This window comes from Dermacentor albipictus, chromosome 1 (genome assembly GCF_038994185.2).
Source record: "Dermacentor albipictus isolate Rhodes 1998 colony chromosome 1, USDA_Dalb.pri_finalv2, whole genome shotgun sequence".
Classification (NCBI taxonomy): Eukaryota; Metazoa; Arthropoda; class Arachnida; order Ixodida; family Ixodidae; genus Dermacentor; species Dermacentor albipictus.
In genome coordinates this window covers 114,676,424-114,698,976 of record NC_091821.1, presented here as the reverse complement: position 1 = coordinate 114,698,976, position 22,553 = coordinate 114,676,424, and the positions used below count along the sequence as shown (strand labels likewise).

At 46.5% G+C, this 22,553-nt stretch overlaps 1 protein-coding gene across 2 annotated transcripts; it reads left to right on the top strand.

Moving 5' to 3' along the window:
• The first annotated feature begins 1,656 nt into the window (after nucleotides 1-1,656).
• Nucleotides 1,657-5,444, top strand: LOC139055598 (glycine-rich protein-like). 2 transcript variants are annotated; one of them, XM_070533127.1, is made up of 3 exons: nucleotides 1,657-1,762; nucleotides 5,033-5,116; nucleotides 5,156-5,444. In XM_070533127.1, the coding sequence occupies exons 1-3, from the start codon at nucleotides 1,751-1,753 to the stop codon at nucleotides 5,318-5,320; spliced, it is 261 nt and encodes an 86-aa protein (XP_070389228.1). In that variant the 5' UTR covers nucleotides 1,657-1,750; the 3' UTR covers nucleotides 5,321-5,444. The 2 variants fall into 2 exon arrangements, with proteins under 2 accessions (XP_070389228.1, XP_070389221.1); XM_070533120.1 differs by having other exon boundaries at nucleotides 5,033-5,444.
• The last annotated feature ends 17,109 nt before the right edge of the window (nucleotides 5,445-22,553 follow it).

The following is a 22,553-nucleotide window of genomic DNA, read 5'->3' as shown; positions in this document are numbered from 1 at the left end:
GCTTGGCTAATGTTGCTCTTTCTATCTTCAAACCTAGAGCTATCGTTGACCTTACTAACCTGTGATCACTGCTCTTTACCCTCCCAAACATTTCTACATCCTGCACTATGCTGGGATCGGAAGAGAGTATAAAGCCTATTTCATTTCGTTATTTCCTGCCAGCGCTTTTTACGACCCACTTCTTGCTATTGCGAGGCCAGAAGAAGGTATTTATTATTTGGAGTCAATTTCTGTTCCCGAACTCTACCAATCTACCTGCTCTATTAATTCTATATATTGCTAGAGTAGACGCCGTAGTGGCTTGCTGCCTTTTCCTGAACCTGCCCCCCCCCCCCCCCTTCACATTGAATTCCTCCATGAATACCGTATACTCAGTTTGTGCCGTTGTCATTCATAATTCTCCATAATCATACAAATGTTTTATTTTTTCATCATCATAACGGGACGTTGGATCATCGGTTTCTAATAAGTTTTGTCTACATCTCCTATTTCGCTTCTTTACGTTGACTGATACCCTTTCTTATTGCTGTAGAATTGATCAATGTTGACCGCTGTGTCATTATGAATCAGAAATCCATTCCCGTATACTCTCTTATCTTGAATACCTTTGTATCGGAAGACGTGGCCATTATTCAGCATTGTATGCGCCTCACCAATCCACCGAACTTTACGAAGACAAATCATATCTCATGCAATGCCTTATAATGCATCAAAAAATAATAAATCTGATAAGCTAGCTTCAGTCGAGAACATGGTCAGGTGCAGTTTTCAGCTGCTGCATGTCCGTATCCAGAGACCCTTAACCCTCTCAGCTACGTGGCAGGTCTGACTTCAGACTTGGTCAGGTGTTCCACAGCAGCTGAGAGCTGAGGGCCAAGGTTTAATTAGAAGAACCATGCCGGACATTGCAGTCAAATACTGCACGATGGAGGCCAATTCATGTTAAAGTGAGGGACTGTCTTGTTGCAGGTCAGTTGCCCTGCCTTATTTGCTTTCATCTGGACTACTATAGCCCCACTTACTGAAGGCAATATTTTTTTGTTTTTGATTCATCGCTGAAAGTCTAAGCCTCTCGAAGCCACTCCAAGCCACGCCAAGCCTGACAGGGGAGAACAGATAGGCAAGAAAGCACGGGCAAATTGAGGCAGCGTGTCCGTATGCTCCTGGCGCTCATATGCCTGAGCGCTGGGGGACTCTCGCATGCATCATTCCTTCCACAGCAAATAGTAACTCTCAGGAAACCCGTCGCTGTAAATCCCTCGCTACCTTTTCGGCGTCGGGGTCTCTTTGTTTCCACACCGCTTACCCTGGCCCTCCGGTCGGCTTAACCTACCGTAATCCTGCGCACGCGCAATACCCGATGACCTACTGCCACCAGTCGGTGCTTTATCAGGTGCCAAGCTGCTCACGTGGCTGATGGCATTTACTAGAGTGAGCGTCTTCTCAAATAAAAAGAAAGACTGGCAGCACGCGAGTGTCCGCCTTAACGCTTTCGCCACTTCAGCGTATCGGTAAGCCATCTCACCTAGTTGTCATTCGTCGAACGATATCCTCGCTCGGCGTGCGGGGTTGATACCAAATGCCCTGTCGTTGTGGGACAAGCCCGAGACGCCCCGTTGGACGGAGATAACATTCAAAGGCGTCGACCACGGCGAAAGTATATAAGCACCAATTCAGCGGTGCAGAGAGCATTCGCTGCAGAAGGGATTCACTGAGCCTACTCAGCAGCCACCGCAAACTTCCAGTCACCATGAAGACCATTGTAAGTGAGCAGCATTGACTAGCGTGGCAAGCCGTGGAGGCGGACTTCAGAGCAGGATTGGACTAGGGGCACTTAAACTGCATGCACTTGTAGAGGAAGCACTTGTAGCTCGTGAACGGGTTAAAAGTACAGGGAAAAAACTTAGAATCGCGGGCAGTATATAAATGCATCCAAACTGTAGTTATTGCGCAGATATTCTGTTTTATCGCCATTGTTTGAAAAGGCGAGGGGCAGGGGGCGAATAGGCACAATTCTGAAGAATAATTTTGCGTTCCCAGCCGCGCCGCCGCCAACAGTCCTACAGTGACAGAAAGCGTTAAGAGTTCGCGAATGACTAAGAATTAAGAGAAGTTAAGGTTTCACAAATCGTCAATTATTTTAGAGTAACAAGACCATGTTTTTGTTTGATCCAAACCACAAAATTTCGAAATGCCGTTGTCCCTTAATCTCAAGAAGTCAAGCACAGGACCACGTGCACTTAAACTGTATATTCGAGAAGCACTTGTAGCCTGTGAATGGGTTAGAAAACACAGGGAAAAAAGAACTTAAAATAGCGAGCAGTATCTTAAGAGGAAGCTTTAGCTCCGGCTCAACTACTATGCGACCTATTGAAATACATAACGCTTTTCTGAGATAACCCCTGGACCGATTTTAATGAAATTTGTTCCATTTCAGAGAGAAAGTTAAATTGTAGTGATTGTTGAAACGGAATATCGATTTATGGCGTGGATTCTGTTACAAGAATTTTTAAGGTTGCGCAAGTTCGAAAAAAATAGACGTACGAAGTTTATAAATTAATAGCGACGCATCACAAACAGATATCACGGTTTTTAAAACGGCATCCATAAAACCATTCAAAGCGGAAAAATTCGATACGCCGTTATGCGTTACGTGAATTTGTTACGTTGTGTGCAAGGGTTCTGCGACACCTGTATTTCCATATTACTCAGGCCCAGATAATGAAATCTTCCTTACCTCAGTAAGGAAGCCTTCATTGCAGTGAGGCTACCTTATGTCCCTGTGAGAGCTTCCTTACTGAGGCGCCCTCGGTGAAGGCTTCCTTGGTACTTCCTCAGCATAAGGAGCCTAACAATGAAATCTTCCTTACCTCACTAAGGAAGCCTTCATTGCGGTGAGGCTACCTTATGTCACTCTGAAAGCTTCCTTACTGAGGGGCCCTCGGTGAAGGCTTCCTTGGTGCTTCCTCAGCATAAGGTAGCTCCAAAGCTACCTTCATGCGTCCTTACGCCGCTCCTGGCCCTGAACGAGCGCTTCACCTCACTGCTCAACCACGTGACATTCGCTTGCGCTTGCGCACTGTCGCCCACCTGCGGAGAAGCGCGAGCACGGTACGTCTTGCCAGGCATGTTCGTTTCAGTCACGCGTGCGGCATGAAAGCATTGCTAGGCGTTGCTAGGCGTTGCAAGACGCCGGCGTGCCAGCGTTGCTGGAGCACATCAAGTTTTGCACTGTAATGCGCAACTTTTTTTAACTTTAGTAAAGAAAACTAGAAGAAAGCGACCACGCTTCTCTATATTAGCTATTCAATATAAAGATTGTGCGACGATACAACATTCTTTAATAGAGTAATGGTGTTCGCGGAAAGATTTGAAGAGATAATCTCGAACTCAGGCATGCGGCAACCGCTCCTTAGGTGAGGACGGATGAAGGGAGCTTTCAGAGTACGCTTGCTTCCTCCATCGGGCCTTCGCTATAAGGAGGTCTCACGTAAGGTTAGGAAGCGCTCGAAGGAAAGGAACGTTTTATTGTTTGGGCCAAGTTACCTTCATGCGTCCTTACGCCGCTCCTGGCCCTGAACGAGCGCTTCACCTCACTGCTTAACCACGTGACATTCGCTTGCGCAATTCGCACTGTCACCCACCTGCGGAGAAGCGCGAGCACGGTACCTTTTGCCAGGCACGTTCGTTTCAGTCACGCGTGCGGCATGGACGCGTTGCTAGGCGTTGCACGACGCCGGCGTGCCAGCGTTGCTGGAGCACATCACGTTTTGCACTGTAATGCGCTACGTCTTTAGGCTTAGTAAACAAAACTAGAAAAAAGCGTCCACGCTTCTCTATATTAGCTCATCAACTTAAAGATTGTGCGACGATACAACCTTTTTTATTGAATAGTGGTGTTCTGGTGTTCGCCTAAAGCTTTTAAGAGATAATCTCGAACCCAGGCATGGCGGCAACCGCTCCTTACGTGAGGACGGGTGAAGGGAGCTTTCAGAGTATGCTTGCTTCCTCCATCGGTCCTTCGCTGTAAGGAGACCTCACGTAAGGTTAGGAAGCGCTCGAAGGAAAGGAACGTTTCATTGTTTGGGCCTCAATATTTTTGGATTCATGTGTAACATATCAATTTTGTACGCTTCAGTTTACTATCATATGCAATTCACAGGATTGTCCTATCATTTTTGTTTGCGGAGTTACAGAGTTGTAAACATGGTAGTTTCGTTTTCCGAAAACTTTCGATTTCTGCCTAACTTTAATAAAAAATTGACTACCTAAATAAAAAACTCGAAACCAACAGTTACTAGATTTTAATCTTTACTTTCAAATGCAACAAACCTCGTCAAATTTTGTGCAGTGGTTATCGAGAAAAGCGAATGCTCCTTTTACATGTATTTAGATAGGAGCACCCGAGCTAGAGCTTCCTCTTAAACGTTGCCGACAAGTGGCAGGCGCGATTGAGAACACAGGATGAAAACAGTATATAAAGAAGATAAAGTTCCTGTCGTATACGTTAGTTGTTTAAGTAAAAAGTGTCTTTAAACGGAAAACTGAGTGCTTGCACAGTAAACAATGGTGCACACACCAATGAAGCATTGCTTTATAATATCCCCCCCTCCCCCCTGAAGAAGACAGGCCATAAAAGATGCTGGGCGAAATGCCATGTTTACGAGTAAATCACCTGCTCTGCCATTTTGTCGTATACTTAACCTTTCTAGAATGCCCTGGGTGCACATTGGAGAAAGGAATCCAACACGAATAACCATTCTTTTCGCTTTGCTTGTTCTGGTTCATTGTATTAATCATCAGCAATACTACAGGCTTCGTACACGCAAACGCACTACAAAATAAAATGGGTGCTGGATAATGTATCGCTTTTTAATAGGTGAACTTCTGTTTGAAAGCATTTTGTAGCTGCAAGGAATACTTGAAACTCGGGTGAGCAACAGCGAGAGGACCTGCGAGAAGAGTGCTTCGTCATCGGTGTACCGCAATTTCTTACCCCGCGTTTATTCGTGTTGTCATCTCTCTTCCGCAGGCTGTCCTCGCTACCCTCCTCGCCCTCGCAAGTGCAGGCTATCTTGGAGGCTACGGCGGCTACGGCGGCTACGGCGGCTATGGCGGCTACGGCGGCTATGGCTTGGGTTACGGTGGCTACGGCTTGGGTTACGGTGGCTATGGCTTGGGTTACGGCGGTTACGGCGGCTACGGCGGCTACGGCGGCTACGGCGGCTACGGCGGCTACGGTGGCTACGGCGGCTACGGTGGCTACGGCGGCTACGGTGGATATGGTGGCTATGGTCTCGGCTACGGCTACAAGGGCTGATGACGGAAGAAAGGGGAGTGACTCAAAGGATGAACGTTCAGGTGCTTGCTACGACATCACACGAAAATGCCGAGGATTCCAGTGAGGCTATCAGACGGGTAATAAAGTTGCCGAAACACGTGAAGTTCGCCATTCTACATTTTCTCATTACGCTTGCAGCAGAAGCTGTCCTATATCGTTGAGTCTAACTTGAGTGACCGGATATGCACTACATGTTTATTAATGGCCACAGTGACAGAACTGCCACTTTCTGTAGTTCTCAATGCAAACTTTGATGAACTTGGACAGCTATGACCCTAGTGCATGTTGCTTGAGTTCCAATTACCGAAAAAGGTGAAATGCCTAGGCCCAAACAATGAAACGTTCCTTTCCTTCGAGCGCTTCCTAATCTTACGTGAGGCCTCCTTACAGCGAAGCGAAGGACCGATGGAGGAAGCAAGCATACTCTGAAAGCTCCCTTCACCCGTCCTCACGTAAGGAGCGGTTGCCGCCATGCCTGGGTTCGAGATTATCTCTTAAAAGCTTTAGGCGAACACCAGAACACCACTATTCAATAAAAAAGGTTGTATCGTCGCACAATCTTTAAGTTGATGAGCTAATATAGAGAAGCGTGGACGCTTTTTTCTAGTTTTGTTTACTAAACCTAAAGAAGCAGCGCATTACAGTGCGAAACTTGATGTGCTCCAGCAACGCTGGCACGCCGGCGTCTTGCAACGCCTAGCAACGCCGAGCAATGCTTTCATGCCGCACGCGTGACTGAAACGAACATGCCTGGCAAGACGTACCATGCTCACGCTTCTCCGCAGGTGGGCGACAGTGCGCATGCTCAAGCGAATGCCATGTGGTTAAGCAGTGAGGTGAAGCGCTCGTTCAGGGCCAGGAGCGGCGTAAGGACGCATGAAGGTAGCTTTGGAGCTACCTTATGCCGAGGAAGCACCAAGGAAGCCTTCACCGAGGGCCCCTCAGTAAGGAAGCTTTCAGAGTGACATAAGGTAGCCTCACCGCAATGAAGGCTTCCTTAGTGAGGTAAGGAAGATTTCATTGTTAGGCTCCTTATGCTGAGGAAGTACCAAGGAAGCCTTCACCGAGCGTGCCTCAGTAAGGAAGCTTTCAGAGTGACATAAGGTAGCCTCACTGCAATGAAGGCTTCCTTACTGAGGTAAGGAAGATTTCATCGTCTGGCCCTAAGTGCTAGGAAAGTGTCCAGAAATATGCACAGTTGTCAGTTAATGGCTTGATAGTTAGCTTTTTTATAATCTGGATCTTTTTTCGCTGTCGGTATGTTTTTTGTTGTGGTTTTTTAAGTGTAAAATGCAAGATATCATGATCGCTCAGTCCGGGCAAGTGTGTCACCGCAGAAAAGTTATCGGGCGATGACGTTAGAATGAGGTCCAGGAGTGATGATGTGTTTTGTGCTACACGTGTTGGAAGTCTGATGATCTGCGATAAGCCGAAGTCAGAGCAAATGGAAATGAACCGATTGGTCTCGGCCGACGAAGGCTTAGAAAAGGGATTGACGTGTGACCAAATAACGTTGGGAAAATTAAAATCGCCTAAGAGTATAATTTCAGTTCCAGGAAAACGCATGGTAATCTTATTTAAACAATCATATAAGTCATCGCAAAAGGATGAGTCGCTTGTTGGGGATCGCTAGCACACACCTAGTATTATTTTTTTAATCTAATAGTTACACAACACCAAATCAGCTCTAAATTCGTATGAATGGTCAAATAAAAACAATTAATACATTCCTTAACGGCGAGCAGAATGCTACCACCAATTCTGCCTGTTCGGTCACTTCGGTAAACAACATATAGGTTCTCGCACTCAAACAGCTCGGGGTTTGTTATTTTGCTATTTAACCATGTTTCTGTGCGTACAATAATGTCAGCATTACAGTCGTTCATAACAGCACATAATTCGTCTTAGGAAAAAACTACGAATGTTAGTGAAAAGAACTGAACACACGCAATCTTTTAAGGCTCCTCCCCTCGGATGGCCCTAACTTGGCTGTAACGCACGGCCAGAACGAAGAGTTGTACCAGGTGTATGCGTTCTGCGCATTTCATAACTACGGTCAGTGACTTCGTCATATGCGTAGCATTTCCAATCCAACATCAGTTTTTTTATATTCGAGTTTGAAAAACGTGCTTTTCGATTTGCCATATTCTATTAATTTTTTATATATAATCTATATAATTTTATTAATTTAAATAATAAATAATTTTAATTTATTATTAATTTCTTTCTATATAATCTTTAATGTCGCCTTGAAAGTGAGTGAGTGAACGAACAAACAATAAAGTAAGAAAGAAAAATAAGTTAGTCGAATATCGAAATGTGGCAATGCCAAAATAAACACTGCGGCATTGGGTGACTATAGTATATGGAACTGCACAGGTGCAATCAAACCAAAATCTGCGTCCATGATTTGTTCTCTAGTGTTATGTATCTATGCGAAGGATGTTGTAGCGACGGGCCAGTTGTGATTCTTAACCCCCGAAATTTCAGAAATCCTTTAGTGTACATTGCAACGTGGGTACTCGGATGCATTTGTGTTTCACTTTATATGAGTAAGGGCCGTATTATGTAATGAATATTTTCATTTTTGATTGTTTTTGCCCTGCATCATTGGCAGAGATGACGGCAGGCTTTTTTTATCATCAGTATTGAGCACTCGTTGCGAGGAGTGGTTAAAGATAATGTGAACAGAAGGAAAATAATGCTAGCATAATAGGGCCCCTAGGACAAATATCACAACGCGATTCCTCGTCAAGCACTATTTCTACATTCATATGTTTGCTATGTGATAATTGGTCAGCGCCTGGTCGACGCTGGTTGGTCGGCGCACTGCATCCAGCTTGCGAATTGCTTCGTAAATATACGAGCCTAGGTCTGGTACAATACAACAACTAATTTCACTCTATTCTATTTCTTTCTAATCATCGACAGTCAACGAGGGGCTGATCTTGTTGATAACGTTGGAACCGCTCTCACCAGTGATGAATCGCGAAATGGAGTCGGAATATTCCTGTCCAGCGACGGCACTCTCGGGCGAACCATTTCACTTCCCACACCAGTCTTTTCGCCTTCCGTCATTTGCTCCCGCGTGGCTGGGACGTCACCGCACAACTGTTGCTACTCGGTTCGACCACTTGGCAAAACTCGTGATTGGTTGATGAATGAGTAATCAAATGGAGCGTTGCGAAATACGGGCCCTGATTATAAAGCCAGCCGGTGATGAAACATTTTTGGGCTTTACGCGCTAAAACCACGATTTTATTATGAGGCATGTCGTAGCGAGGGACTCCTGACTATAATTTGACCCCCTGGGATCCTTTAACGGCCATCGAACTCGTGGTACACGCGCGCAATTGAATTCAGCCCCCATCTGAATGGGAATAATTTTGGGCATGTTGGTTGCTCATCGTGATACAAGTAGCATAGCGCAGTAAGGACGAGGGACAAGTCGAGACAGGACAAGCGCTAAGTTTAAACAAAGATTTTATTTCGAATCGTGAGAATATACCGGGTGTTGAATATTAACCTTTTTGGTTTTGTTAAAATTAGGCCCTGGGAGGCACGCGAAGACCACCTGTGCAAATAGGTTATATGGCCAGGGGGGCACAAAGTGAGATGAGAATTATCGCTGTCAGCAGCCCAATTAACCAAAATTGAATAATACCATTTTTATTGACTGCAGTAAGTGTGTTTGTTTGTATTAAAAAGTTAGAGGCAGTCTGCAAATATTGTATTTCAATGGTTGCCAAGTTATGGTGAAATTGTGGCAACGACAGCGCAGATGGTGTTTTTGGTGAACCGGACTGCGCGTTCGGCTCACGAAAAACGTCAGCGGGTTCCTATCCCACTTTCAAGAACTGATGCTGCGCGACAATATAAATCACTTGCTCGCCACACCGCACTTCTAGGATGGAATTCACCGGGTTTCACCAACTCACGCTTGCTCTCTCTCGGCCCTAACTAGCGACTTGTCGCATGTGGTTGGGCGTCGCATTTACAAATTTCTATTCATTCCTGATTGAGAATGGCGCACAGTGCGGCGTGCAATTTGTGCGGGTGCGGTGAGCCTCTAGAGCACCTTCTGTGTCACTGCCCACCCTTTAACACTCAAGGATGTACTTTACAAGCGAAACTCAACCTGTTAGACAATAGAGAGCTGTCAAAAGAGAAGATAATTTGACCATGGCCTATGCGTTCTTGCATGCAAAATGCTACAAAAACCCTTCCGCGTTTCTTGAAGGACACTGGATTGTATGAACGCTTGTGACAGGGAAGATTCCTCTGCGACTGACTGTGAATGACTGATTATCATTTTTCTTTTCTCTCCCTTGCTGTTGTTCCCTTTTCTTACTCCCCAAGTATAGGGCAGCGAACCGGGCACGTCCTTGGTTAACCTTTCTAACTCTCCCTCTTCCTTTCTCTCTCTCTCTAACTAAGTTATTGCGATGGCGATACACAACAGTGTGTTCGAACAAATGACGGAAAGATGGCTGCACGTCACATTTTTTACAGTGAGCTGCCATTTCACTATATGTAGCAATAATGCTGACTTCTTTTTACTGTGCCCTTGCAGACGTGAACTCAAGCATCTGGAGAAGGGTTGAAATCCGGGCCAGTTGGTACACAGTTGAAGGAAAAAACCAGTCACAAAACACAAAGGACAGGAAGAGAGCTTCACACCACAACGACTGGTCGTAGTGGTGTGGACCTTTCTTCTCGTCCTTTGTGTTTTGTGACTGGGTTTTTTCCTTCAATTCAAGCATCTGCCAGTCTGGCCATTGTAGTGTATACCACAAGAGAATGGAATTCTGTAAACAACTCCCTTTTTGCACGTGACGTAGGCATCTAACGCGCAAACCAGAGTGTTCCATCAAACATAAAGATGCACCCAAGTTCTTGGGTTGGAGCACCTTAATTAACGGTATCTTAATTAACTGTAGCTTAATTAACTACAGATTCAGTACCACCAAAGGTCTTGGGTCCGACTCCTACTTTTGGTCATGCGTTCGAGTGCCTTTATTAAATATATCTTCATTAATTTTACCTTTATTGAATTCGCCTTAATTACCACCAAAGTCGCTGGGTACTACTCCCATCTGTGGCCCAGGGTTCGAGTACCTTAATTAACTATATTTTAGTTAACTGTGCCTTAATTAACTGCGCCTTCATTAACACCAAAGCTCACGGATTCGACTCCCACAAATGGTCGTGGTTCTGCTCCCGCCAAGTGTCGAGAGCTCGTAACCTTAATTAACATCAAAGGTCGCGAGTTCGACTCCAACTAAAGGTGTACGGTTCGTATTCCCTTTGCTCCTTCCATACAGTCGACGCGTTTTCGTTCAAGGATTTTAAAGTTCGGCTGATTAATAAGAGTTAAACCACAAGTTGTGTCGACTCATAGACAGAAGAGGGCAGTGTGGTATACTCGAACGAGTCGTAAACACACTATTAGAAGTATACAAGATTCCCCATGTTTATCAAACGTTACACCCTACGCACTGTGCCTTCTCAAGACCAGTGTAATTTTGTCACGCCAAGGGAGCAAAGAACCCAGTATTAAAAAAAGAAAAAGAAAATGGTCGAATAACGCCATTCTTCAAAGGCAATCTCTGCTTATGCGGATTTTGCAACGTTATGAATCAGGTGGAAAACGGCATTTTCGTAAGCCTGAATGCGCGTGTTCCCGAAGCATTCTACTGAAATATAGTGAGTTTGAGTTTTACGAAGTAGCACACAAACAAAAAATAGACTAAGTAGGACACCATGCTCAGTCAAAGCAGCTGCTTCGACATCCTTGGCTGTCTCTCTGTAGGTTGTTGCGCAGTTTGATCAGATAGCAGCTCTGTGGGAAGTTGTAATCTTCCCATCAACCTTCGGCTTTTTCTTCATTTTTGTTTATTGTGAACATTCGCAGACGAGCAGGCATCGACCGCGTGGAGGCGGGCGCGTTATGTTGTTTTGCACTCCATCGGCTATAGATCACGCATGGCGAGCGTCGCAGATGCGGTGGTGAGGCACTGAGTTCTTCACTCCATCAACGTGTTGCTCGCGACATGTTTCAAGAAGATGCTGAACCATAAGCTGGAGTTATAGCTTTCATTCGCCTTCGCGGCAGGGACGAGCTTTTATAGACAGCTTGGTTAGACTCCTAGCACACTCGCGAGCACGCAGCATGGTCCACCGCACTTTCGCTCCCTTGCTCTTCCCGACCTTTCATCCTTCTTACTGGTATCAAACTTTCGAGACGAATGCTTCAATGCCTGGTCTCACTAACAAATCGTTCGTTTTGTGTCTAAAGGATAAACATCAAACCGAAAAAGAAAGACTATTCGACCGAGCGATTCGATGCGGCTGGTCAAGGCAGACCGAGAACTCGTGGCTTTTACTCGCGGCTTCTTTCTCGCGCCGATGACATTATACCCCACATAGGTTCCTAACGGGCCAAGGTTTCAGACGCGCAGGGCCCTGCTCTCTGCGTGACCTGATAACGCCGCACATAGAGGATAAACTCGCCATCTCCGACCCTCATTATACTTGCCACCAAAGTGAGCGTTTTCTTGTCACTGCTTCTTTATATGTTTCAGTGCGATGGCAATAATGCCTTCATTAGTAAGGCGAAAGCCCTATATGATCCTAAGCTGCGCAGCCGCCGTCACACTTGATCACAAGAGCGTTCAAATACATTTCTGTTTCTTCCTCAGATTGAGCTAGAATTTTCCGGTGACCAACCAGCCAGTGTGAACGCCTGTAATTGGAACGTCTTTCATGTTACCTGTTCCTAGGGATTTTTCCGTCTTTTTTCTCCGTCTCGTTCTCTTATTTCCAAACTCTATATCCCCTACCCCAGTGCAAGGTATACGACACCGGAAACTCGCGTATGGTTAACCTCCCTGCCTTTCCTCTCTCTCTCTTTCTCTTTCTTTCTTTATCTAGCGACAGTGCTACTAGATTGGGTCATCTTCCTCCCCCAAGTCACCATTATTCATTTTAAAAAGCTGCGATGTGTTAAATAATGGGTCCGCCTGGCATCTCCGCCTTGAGTAGTACAGCAGTGCCTGTGCAGTGTGACTGAACACACCGTTCGCTCGTTGAAAGCATCAATGCCATACAAAAATCGATGCGTCATAGTTTTATGGTATCGAAAAAGCCACTTTTTGTTTTAGTTTTGCATTCTCGGCAGAGTAAGAACGTGAAAATTGTGAATTATGTTTCGCTGTCGATATTGAGATTTCTGCTGAACGGCGTTGAAGTTTCGGACTCACGAAATGAGCTGAAATTAGCGCAGATGTGGAAACAGACCAAAAATATTGTTTGTTGGTTTCCTAGAGATTGTTCGCACGACTATATGCATAAAAGCTGCAAACACGCTCAGCTGACTTAGCAATAATGAAAGGAATGTACACAACAGGAAACAGACCTCAAATCGTTTGCAAATAATTTCATTAATAAATAGTGAATGCTGAGAAAACTTTCAAGCGCTAACAACAGAGCTTGAAGATTTGTCATAGTAACCGGAAACATCAAACGAGAAATGCTGAGCCCAAGGAACGCAAACACAGTTTCTACTTTCGTCATGTGTGTCTGTCTGTTTCATGGTGCACTATGCTCGCACTGCATTCGAGGACGACGTATACATTGGACATGGTTGTGGTTGAAAGCACCACTTGCAGGGTGTGCAAGTGAGCCTTTATTTCTCCGTGTGCAGGAAGCGTCATGAAGTAAAGACACATGGACGACATGCCGACGATACTTCCAAAATACGGTCAATATGATTTCGGCAATATATAATAATTGTCATTGTATCGCAATAAGAGGACTAATACTATAGCAATAAGAGCACACTAAGAGACAGATAGACAGAATGATAAAATGTAATCAGTGGCGTAGCCAGAAATTTCGTTCGGGGGGGGGGGGGGCTCACGGTCCGGCTCCGCCTCCTCCTCATAGAATTTGTCGAGGGCTCAAATACATTAATAATAACTGCATTGCCATTGCGAAAGATGCGGCAAACGAATAGTTGAACGCTACGCACTGTCCAGCTAGAGGAGTAAAATATGTATTTTTTCATGAAATAGTATACTCCTATGTCTCAAAAATTGTTCCCCAAAATAACTGATATCAATGCTTTTATGCTTTCTGTCTAGTCAATACGTAAAGAAAATATCACACGAACATCAGAACTATATCAGTTTGAAACCAGCAACGCGTGCATGCCGCTGATATGGAACATGTAAAGGCCATGAAATGAACAAGTTGAGGATGGATATGTTAATGAAACTTTGTTAACCTCCGTGCTTTTCGATCATATCCATCTCTCTATCTCTGTCGTTCAAGAACTTTGTTTACATTTTTGTACATATGCAAAGACCAGGGAAAAATCTCAATGACACTGTCCTTTGTTAGAATGCATTGCGCAGGAGCAGCTGTCATCGGTTGTGTATTGTGAGTAATTTCACCGAAATTATAGTCGCAACAGAGAGCACATGTCTTACAAAAAGCGGAACTTCAAGGGCTACGAAGAAGAAGTGCGGAAAGGCTGAAATTCTTTTTGTTTAGTTTTTCCTGACAAAATTGGAATTGATAAAGCATCGTATATAAAACCATCTTCAGAATGTACAATGCGCTTTTGTCACTCTAAGAAATTTGCAGATTTTATAAATTCCTCTGATACGTTCAAAAATTTATTTTTTCTGAGAACAACCGGTGAATGGAATTGTCTACCAGCTGATGTTGTAAAATGTGAAACAGTCGAACTATTTATAAATGGGCTCAGGCACCAAACCTGATTTTTTTCTTATTGTGTTGGTAGTATAATGATGCACTTCATTATAGATAATGCCATGTTTATTTCTGCTTTCTTTTTTTGTTCAGTTATTTTTCTATTTTTTTCACCATGTCTTTGCGATGTTATATGTTCCAACTATTTTGCCAAAAAAATTATGTATGCTCACTCCTGCTGAAGTCCTGGCACCCAGGCTATCAGTATGGAATAAATGAAATAAATATAAAAACAAGGAGTTCTGCGAAATGTACGAGGGCGAGTCAAATGAAAGTCAGCCAATGCGAATGTATGACTAACGGCGTACTTAGTTTAAAAGTAGTCTCCATAAGCATTTAGACATTTGACCCACTGACTAACGAGCCGCGTGATTCCCGTCTCATAAGATTCCTTGGGTTGCTGCTTCAAAAAGTCTGTGACTGACTCTTTCACGTCATCGTCCGAAACAATTCTGGTTCCTTCTAGCTGTATTTTTCAAATGCTCCAAAATGTGGAAGTCACAAGGCGACAGGTCTAGGCTGTGTGGCGAATGTTGCAGCGTTTCCCACTTGAACTTTGCGAGTTTTATGTTAACGACATCAGTGACGTGGGGACGGACATGTGGAGCAAGTTGGCCACATTCCTCAATTTCCACGTCATTTGTTTTTGATTGCGACACGCAGCCGATCCGACGTTTTACAATATCCGAAATTACAATATCCGAAACGATTGAGTCTCTCTAGGTTTAGCAAATTCGATCCTGACGACCGAAAAGAAGTCAACACCTTTTCGTCAGAAATGATGGCCTTTGCTTTTCTTGGGGGTTATGAATTGAAATGTTTCCTCTGTAAGCTATGCCGTCGTCTTTCTGGCTCGTAGTTGGGGCACCATGATTCGTTCCCGGTCACAATTGCAGACAAAAGTCGTCACCCGCATTTTGATACAGGATTAGATGAGTCAAGGCAGCGCCGAACCTCTCCATCTTCTGGCCGTGGTTCAAAATCTTGGGCACTCATTGCGCACACAAGAGCCGATAACCGAGATATTCATGAATTATGGTGTAACCGAAACCATGACGGATGTTCACACACCCTGCCAATTCACCGATGCTTATCTTCCGTTCTTTTCTAATTAGACTTTGCAATTGTGTTGGGTTGATTGCACAGTGGCTTTGGTACGGTCTTGGATCGTCTTCGCAACTTTCACGTCCTTCTTGGAACTGTTTGCTACAACGCTTCACAGTGGCCAATGAAATGCAATGTTCAACGTACACGGCAGCCACACGGCGACTAATTTCTTTTTCCGAAACATCTTCAGCTGTCAAAAAGCTCACGACAACATGCTGTGACACTTTCGGAGTGTCCATTATGCCACGAAACCAAGTTCAACCCAATGTACAAGAGAATTAAAGAACTTTTATCCTCACACCTGTGTGTCACTTTCGTAAACGAGAGATGCCTCCGTGCTATGTGCATTTCTCGCAGATAATGAACCGAACCATTATTGGGCGGGGTGGGTTGGCTCACTTTCATTTCACTCGCCCTCGTGCATTAGAAATGCGAAGATACAGCTTGATAGAAGGCAAAAAAGTGTCACTGGAAACAAAGTTCACTGCACGTATACACAAAACCTCGCAACAAGATATGTCAATATGACTATAAGTCTCGAATAAATCTACGTATCTAATAAAAAGTCACTATATAAAGTGCGTCAAACAAGGCAAATAAACATGTTGCGCAACCACAGATTCACAGATCACAGCCCTCCCCCCCCCCCCCCCCCCCCTCCCTCGGCTCCCTCTGATGTATCGCGCGCGACAGGAGGCGGCGAGCTTCCTGCCTGTTTTTCTCCCTTGCGCACACAAGGTTGAGCCACCCCATCGTCGGCAAACCCATGCCACCCCACCCCCCCTTACGCTTTCACTCGCACATGCAGCATGCGGCTCGTGGTCACGATGTTTTCGCCATAGGACTCTATACGGAACATGAGGGCGACGGCGACGGCAAGAATGCGTCTGGAGGGTCCACATAATTGCTACCGCAATAATATGATGCGTATCCGCCAACTGAAGCGTCCCTTGGCCCATTACTTTCCACACAAGAAGTAACAAAATAAAACTTTCACCATGCGACAATTTGCTCCGCCGCAACAATGTATTCTTTTCTTTTGTAGGGCGGGGGCATGGAAATGAAAGAAAAAACGCAAGGAAGGCATGTTGACTCTAACCGAATGCCTACTTTGGGCGCCTAATGCGGCTACCGAAGGAATATCGAAGAAAACGTGAGACGATTGGTCCACAGATAACCATAGACATGCTGCGCGGTATCGTATCCTATATTTTCCGGAGAAATTCCGCTCAAGCGAACGCGTTGCAATCCGTCGAGTCCCCGCATTGATGGCGGCGAGTGGCCATGCATTTGTTTCTTTTTTTCGTCTGCTTGCCAGAAAGCATCCAAAACTATGCCAGACGATAATCCACTCGGTCAGAGAAAAACGAACGCGCATCGACGTGCGCTGCGCGGGGATCGGGGCAACACGAGAAAAACGCATGCGCTCTGGCTGGTTCCGGCAGCCCTTTCTACCACTTTCTACCACTTTACGCCTTGCTTTAGTACGTGGTAGAAAAAAACTATTAGTTATACATAATTTATGGTGTGTTAATCAGGGCGTTGATTAGATATGTGCATACACTGTCCGCAGGGTGGCACCAACAGTACACTCTAACCGTCGTTATTTACTGCCTGCCAAAAAGAATGACAAAATATACTGCTGTTGCACGATAATGACTTCTACTACTTGCAGGCGAAAATCTATGAGCTCTTGATTGCGCTTTGTGATCAACGCACATAAGATGTGGATTATCATAAATCTGGCAGCTTTCTACAGCTTCGTTCCCATAAAGGAGGCCCGTCATAGCCAGAGCAAGTGAGCGTATGTAATTAATCTCTAGATTGATTCACTCCACGTTTCCTTCTATTTACTTTTGTGCTTCTCAAAGAAACGCGTACACTGGAGCTACACAAGATTAGGCAGAAATATAAGAAAAAAACGCTATTCCTTTTCACAGCTCAGGTGTCTTCTACAGTGGATGTTGTTTCTACTGCGGCCGTAAGCAAAGAGAAATAATGCAGCATTATTCTCGGCGTAGCAGCTGCGTTACTACGAACGGTATTTAAGTCAGGGAGTGGAAGCCACATTTATGCTGTATGTGGAAGAGGCAGTTATTTCCACGTATTATTCATTCATGAACGAACATTGAAGAAAATGAAATATGCTTTATCGCAATCTGAAACCAAGAAGCTTGATCAAAATTCATAGGCTCGGTTCATCTGTAACAATGTTATCGCCAGTGTATCTTACAAACATGCAAGCATGCAGCAAACTTCACTCGACTGTAATAGGAACCATGCATCTTTTTTTGTTTTGTTTGCCCAGCGCTCTGGCGCTTTCTCGCTGCCTGATTTTTATCACTTTCCTGTGAACTTCTCGGCACATAGCTTTATAAACTTTGTTACCAACGCTGGAGACGTTAGTGGAGCGTTAAGCGCATTGCGCATATTCTTGACACTTCTACACATTAGTAGAACTACGAGGCTGTAAAGTTGGGATAGACGAGCCTTTGGTCTTTTTGTTGTTATTTTTAGTAAAGATTTACGCAATGCTAGCCGCATTTCTTTAACGTTTACTCCGCAATGTCCGATAGAAGCCGACCGTTTTCGCCGTTCTCAGATGACTGATTTCAACTACGTCCTCTAGACCTAACCATTACAACTCGGCCGTGTGGCAATTTCGTTTTCGACTTCGTTGATTATATGCAAATATATTGAGACAACGTCCGTTACATTTAGGGTAAGGTCCCAAATAAGCGAGCGAACGGTTTAAAAAACACATTTGTAGACCTAGATCGAATTAATGGTCGTATCACAGTGGGATCTTGGCCACCACTCAAAATGTGATATCTGAGGGCCGTGCCGCAGCAGTATATCTTGACCGCTTTGTCGCCGCTGTTGGCAGCGGACACGGCCATATATCTCGTGTCAAGCCAGTTGGTCCCGGCCGCATATATAAGCGAGCACTTTCTCTTGAGGAGCATTACATCCAGAGAGAGAGAGAGAGAGAATAAACATTTTTATTCGGTGAATGAAGCTTTGGAGAGGCGTCCTCATTCCAGAATGCCTTGAGCTCGGGCCGCGTCCTGGGCCCTCGCAATCAGCTGTTGCTGATCCTCGAGGTCGGAGCTGGCCAAGGCTCTCTCCCAAAGCTCGTTAGTGGGGTAAGGGTTCGGAGGATTTAATGGTGCCGCTCTGCAACCCGCTACTATGTGCCTGAGGGACCCGGGCTCTGCGCAGAAGCGGCATTGCGGAGAGAATTTTGTAGGGTCTATGAGGTGATTTCTGGTTGGGTGCGGGAATGTATTAACCTGTAGAGCTCGGAGGAATCGCTCCTGCTCTCTAGGTAGTGACTTGTGTGGGGGTGCATATGTTCTGCGGGTTAGCTTGTAGTTTCGTGTGATGTCTTGGTAAGAGACTAGAGGGTGCATGCGCTCGGGTTCAGATTCCTCGGCGGCGGCTCGGTGGGTCAGATCTCGAGCCACGTGGTTGGCGACCTCGTTGCCAGGAATGCCTTGATGAGCTGGCGCCCAGATGATCATGACTGATCTCGTTGGCGGCTTTTGATTGATGATCCGGAGCGTAGTGATATGAATTCTGCCGCTAGCAAAGTTGCGGCACGCCTGTTGGGAGTCGGTCACTATGACTTCAACCTCTGTTTGGGAGAGCGCGAGGGCTATGGCCGCTTCCACGGCTTGGAGGGGATTGCTTCGTGTGAGCGAAATGCTGCTCCGATGTTCTGTGTTGACGACTACGGTGGCTGTTGTGGCTGCGCGTCTGGAGTAAGAAGCCGCGTCCGTGTAATCTGTAGAGGGTAAAGTCCCGTATCGCTTGTGTATGGCCAGGGCGCGGGCCTCCCTTCGCTCTGTGTGGTGCACTGGGTGCATATTGCGAGGTAGAGGACGTATGGTGATGTTTCTCCGGGTGGCATGGGGTAAGCTCACAGTCTGAGGTGGCGGATGGCTCAGAGGGGCAGAGAGTCCCAGGAGTAAGAGAATGGACCTCCCTGCTTCCGTAACCACCAGCCTTGTTCGCTGACTGGATAAATGTGCCTCGATCAGCTCCTCGGCCGTGTTGTGCACACCTAGTCGTAGTAGGCGTTCTGTGGACGTACTGGTTGGCAGGCGCATCGCCTGCTTATATGCCTTTCTGATCATTGTGTTGATTTTCTTCAGTTCCGTCTCGTTGAGTAGTGCGTATGGAATAGCGTAAGTTATTCGAGACATGACGAAGGCTTGGACAGGCCGAAGCGTGTCCGCCTCCCCCATGCCTCTTGTCTTTGTTGTTATTCGCCGGATCATGTGCGTAACTTGGGCTGTTGTATTCTTAAGCTTTTGAATTAATATTGTATTGGTGCGATCCGACTGGAAAACCATTCCCAATATCTTTACGCTCTGAGACGGAACGATGGTGTGTCCCTCCAATTGTATGTAGTGGGCGAGTCGGATGTGTGCTTCTTTCGCGGTGAGACCAGGAGTAGCTCTGACTTTTGGGGGGCGCAGCTGAGCCCACATGACTTAGCACAGTCGCTCACCACGTCTGCAGCTTCCTGCAAGTGGTTCTCCATTTTCCCGATGGACCCTGTGGACGACCAGATGGTAATGTCGTCGACATATAGGCCATGCCGGATCCCTGGGATGTTATCGACGAGCGGCGGTAGGCCTATTAGGGCGATATGGAAAAGGAGAGGGGATAGCACTGCGCCCTGTGGTGTGCCGCGCCCGCCCAGTAGGAAGGGGTTTGTGGCTTTGTCCCCGACCTTTAGGATGGCTTTTCTATCTGAGAGGAAATCTCTGATAGAGGAGTACGTCCTGGCCCCACAGCCCAGCGTGTTTAGCCTCTGTAAGATTGCTGTGTGCTTGACATTATCGAACGCCCCTTTAAAATCTAAGGCGAGGATAGCCGTGGGGGAGTTGCGTGTCGCTGGTACAATCACCTCCTCTTTCAGCTGAAGTAGGATGTCTTGAGTTGAGAGGTGTGGACGGAATCCTATCATCGTTGTTAGAGGTTTCCCCGAATCCTCCAGGAATGGTTGTAGCCGGTTCAGAACGATGTGCTCTAGGAGCTTTCCTACACACGAAGTTAGGGAGATCGGTCGTAGGTGCTCAATGGCTGGTGGCTTGCCTGGCTTCGGTATCAGACGAACTTCGGCTATTTTCCAGTCCTCGAGAAGGTTTCCTTTCCTCCATACTTCGTTAAGATGAGCGGTAAGCTCTACTAGCGAGGGGCTGTTAAGATTTACAAGTGCCTTATTGGTAATTTGGTCCATTCCCGGGGCTGTGTGGCGTCTCAAGCCCATTATCGCCGCTGTTACCTCATGTAGATGAATGTCCTCATGTAGGAGCTCGTTAGGGGTGCCGGTGTAGGGTGGCAGAGGCTCCGATGTCTGTGTGGGGAAGTACTGGGCTTTGAGAGTCAAAAGGAGGTCCGCCTCGTTTCCAGGAAATTTGTGAATTACTCGGGCCATATTGTGGTGGGATTACGTTTTGCTGCTGGCCGGGTTGAGTAAAAACCTCAATAACTTCCACATCTTGGAAGCACTCAGTCTTCCTCTCAAGCTGTCGCAGAGGGATAGCCAATTCTCTCGGCATAGCGTGGTAGCGTATTCCGCAGCATCTTGTGTGAGTAGTGCTATTCGCCTCTTGAGCTTGAGATTTAATCTTTGCCTTTTCCAACGCTTCAGCAGGCTACTTCGGACTTCCCACACGTGGAGCAAGCGAGCGTCGATGCTTGGAGTGGTGGTGGATGTTTCAAGCATTTTGGTGTGCGCCTTCACATGCTGGTGAATCTGAGCGATCCAGTCCTTAATTGACTGAAGCTGTTGGCTCTGTTCGTTCGCAGCTCTTTCTTCTCTTATCTCCCGCAGCTTGGTCCAATCCGTGAGGCGAGCCGTGCCTATCCTGGCTTTGTATTCGAGCCCATGGAGAGTGGTGGCTAGCAGCGCGTGGTCGCTGCCTAGGTACTCCTCCAGATGGGTCCAGCAAGCTTGGGGGATACTTCTGGTGAGGGTTAAGTCGGGGTTCGTGTCTCTTTGAACACTTGTGCTGAGCCTCGTGCTATTCCTTGGATCGTTGACGAGCGTGAGATCCATGTCCTCAATAACTTTGTGAAGCATGCTTCCCCTGGGGTTGGTGTACGTATAACCCCAGAGGGGGTGGGCTGCATTAAAGTCGCCCACAATTAGAAGCGGATGGTTGCCTGCTGCGTGCGTGGCTTGCTCCAAAACCAGTTTGAGGACCGATGGCGCGCTTTTCGGCCGACAGTAGACGCTTAGAACAAACGCGGGACCCTTTTTCTTTGTTGCCTGTGGGATAATTTCGAGCAGAATGGCAAGCGGTTCGGATTGCTGGAGGTGGTGTTGAACGGCCACTAGCTTTTTACTGACCAGGGTGTGAAGGCTGCTCCCTGTATCGGTGCCATAAGTGACGTATCCGGGTAGGCGGACGTGTGTGTTCGTTTCTTGAAGTGCGATGATTTCAGGTGGTCTTGTTGATGTAGCGATGTATTGTATCAGTGATCCATACTTGTTCTTGTAGCCCCGGAAATTCCACTGCCACACCGTGGTTTCGCCTGGGGAGCCCCCGCGCTTACTGCATATATGTTGAGGCGGAGCCATCTTGGTTATGAAGGGGTGGTGATGCGTGCAGAAGATGGGGTTCTGGGGAGCCCAGAGAATCTGGCAATTCTGGTAGGGTCTGATTAGCTGTTTTCTTGGGGCGCCGGCTTTGACGAGCTTCCAGTGCTAGTATGCGTTCCTCTAGTGTCATGATGCGTACCGCCAACTGAGTGTTAGAGTGTTGTTGTTGAGTTGCGAATTGTTGTTGTTGTGCCGCTGACTGTTGTATAGCTGTGAGTTGTTGCTGCATGGTAGCTTGTAGGGATGTCTGAAGGCTCTGAATCGCTTTTGATACTACCTCTTCTACCTTCTGGAGAGTGGCATATTGGACGGGTATGACTCCCTGCGGTGCAGTGGGCTGCGCGGTTGCTCGTTACGGTGTCGGATTTGACGTGACTGTGTGAGCTGGCTGCTCTTCCCGTTTCCGCTTCTCCGGAGGTCGGGTTGAAGTGTTTTGTGTAGGGGTAGTGCTATTTCTTCCAAGCAATTAATCTTTAAGTGCTACGAATGCTGCGTGTAAGCTAGTGATTTCTGATTTGAGTTTTGCGTTTTCTTCAGTGAGACGCCTAATCTGGACATGTGCTTGTGCCAGCTCTGTGTCAACGGGGGGGGGGGGGGGACGAGCTTTGGGAGAAACAACCTGTGCCCAGTTCACCTGCTGCGTGACCTGCGCTGCTCCCTTGCTTCCCCTCCTGCCGCTTGCGGAACGACCACGGCTCGAGGTCCTGC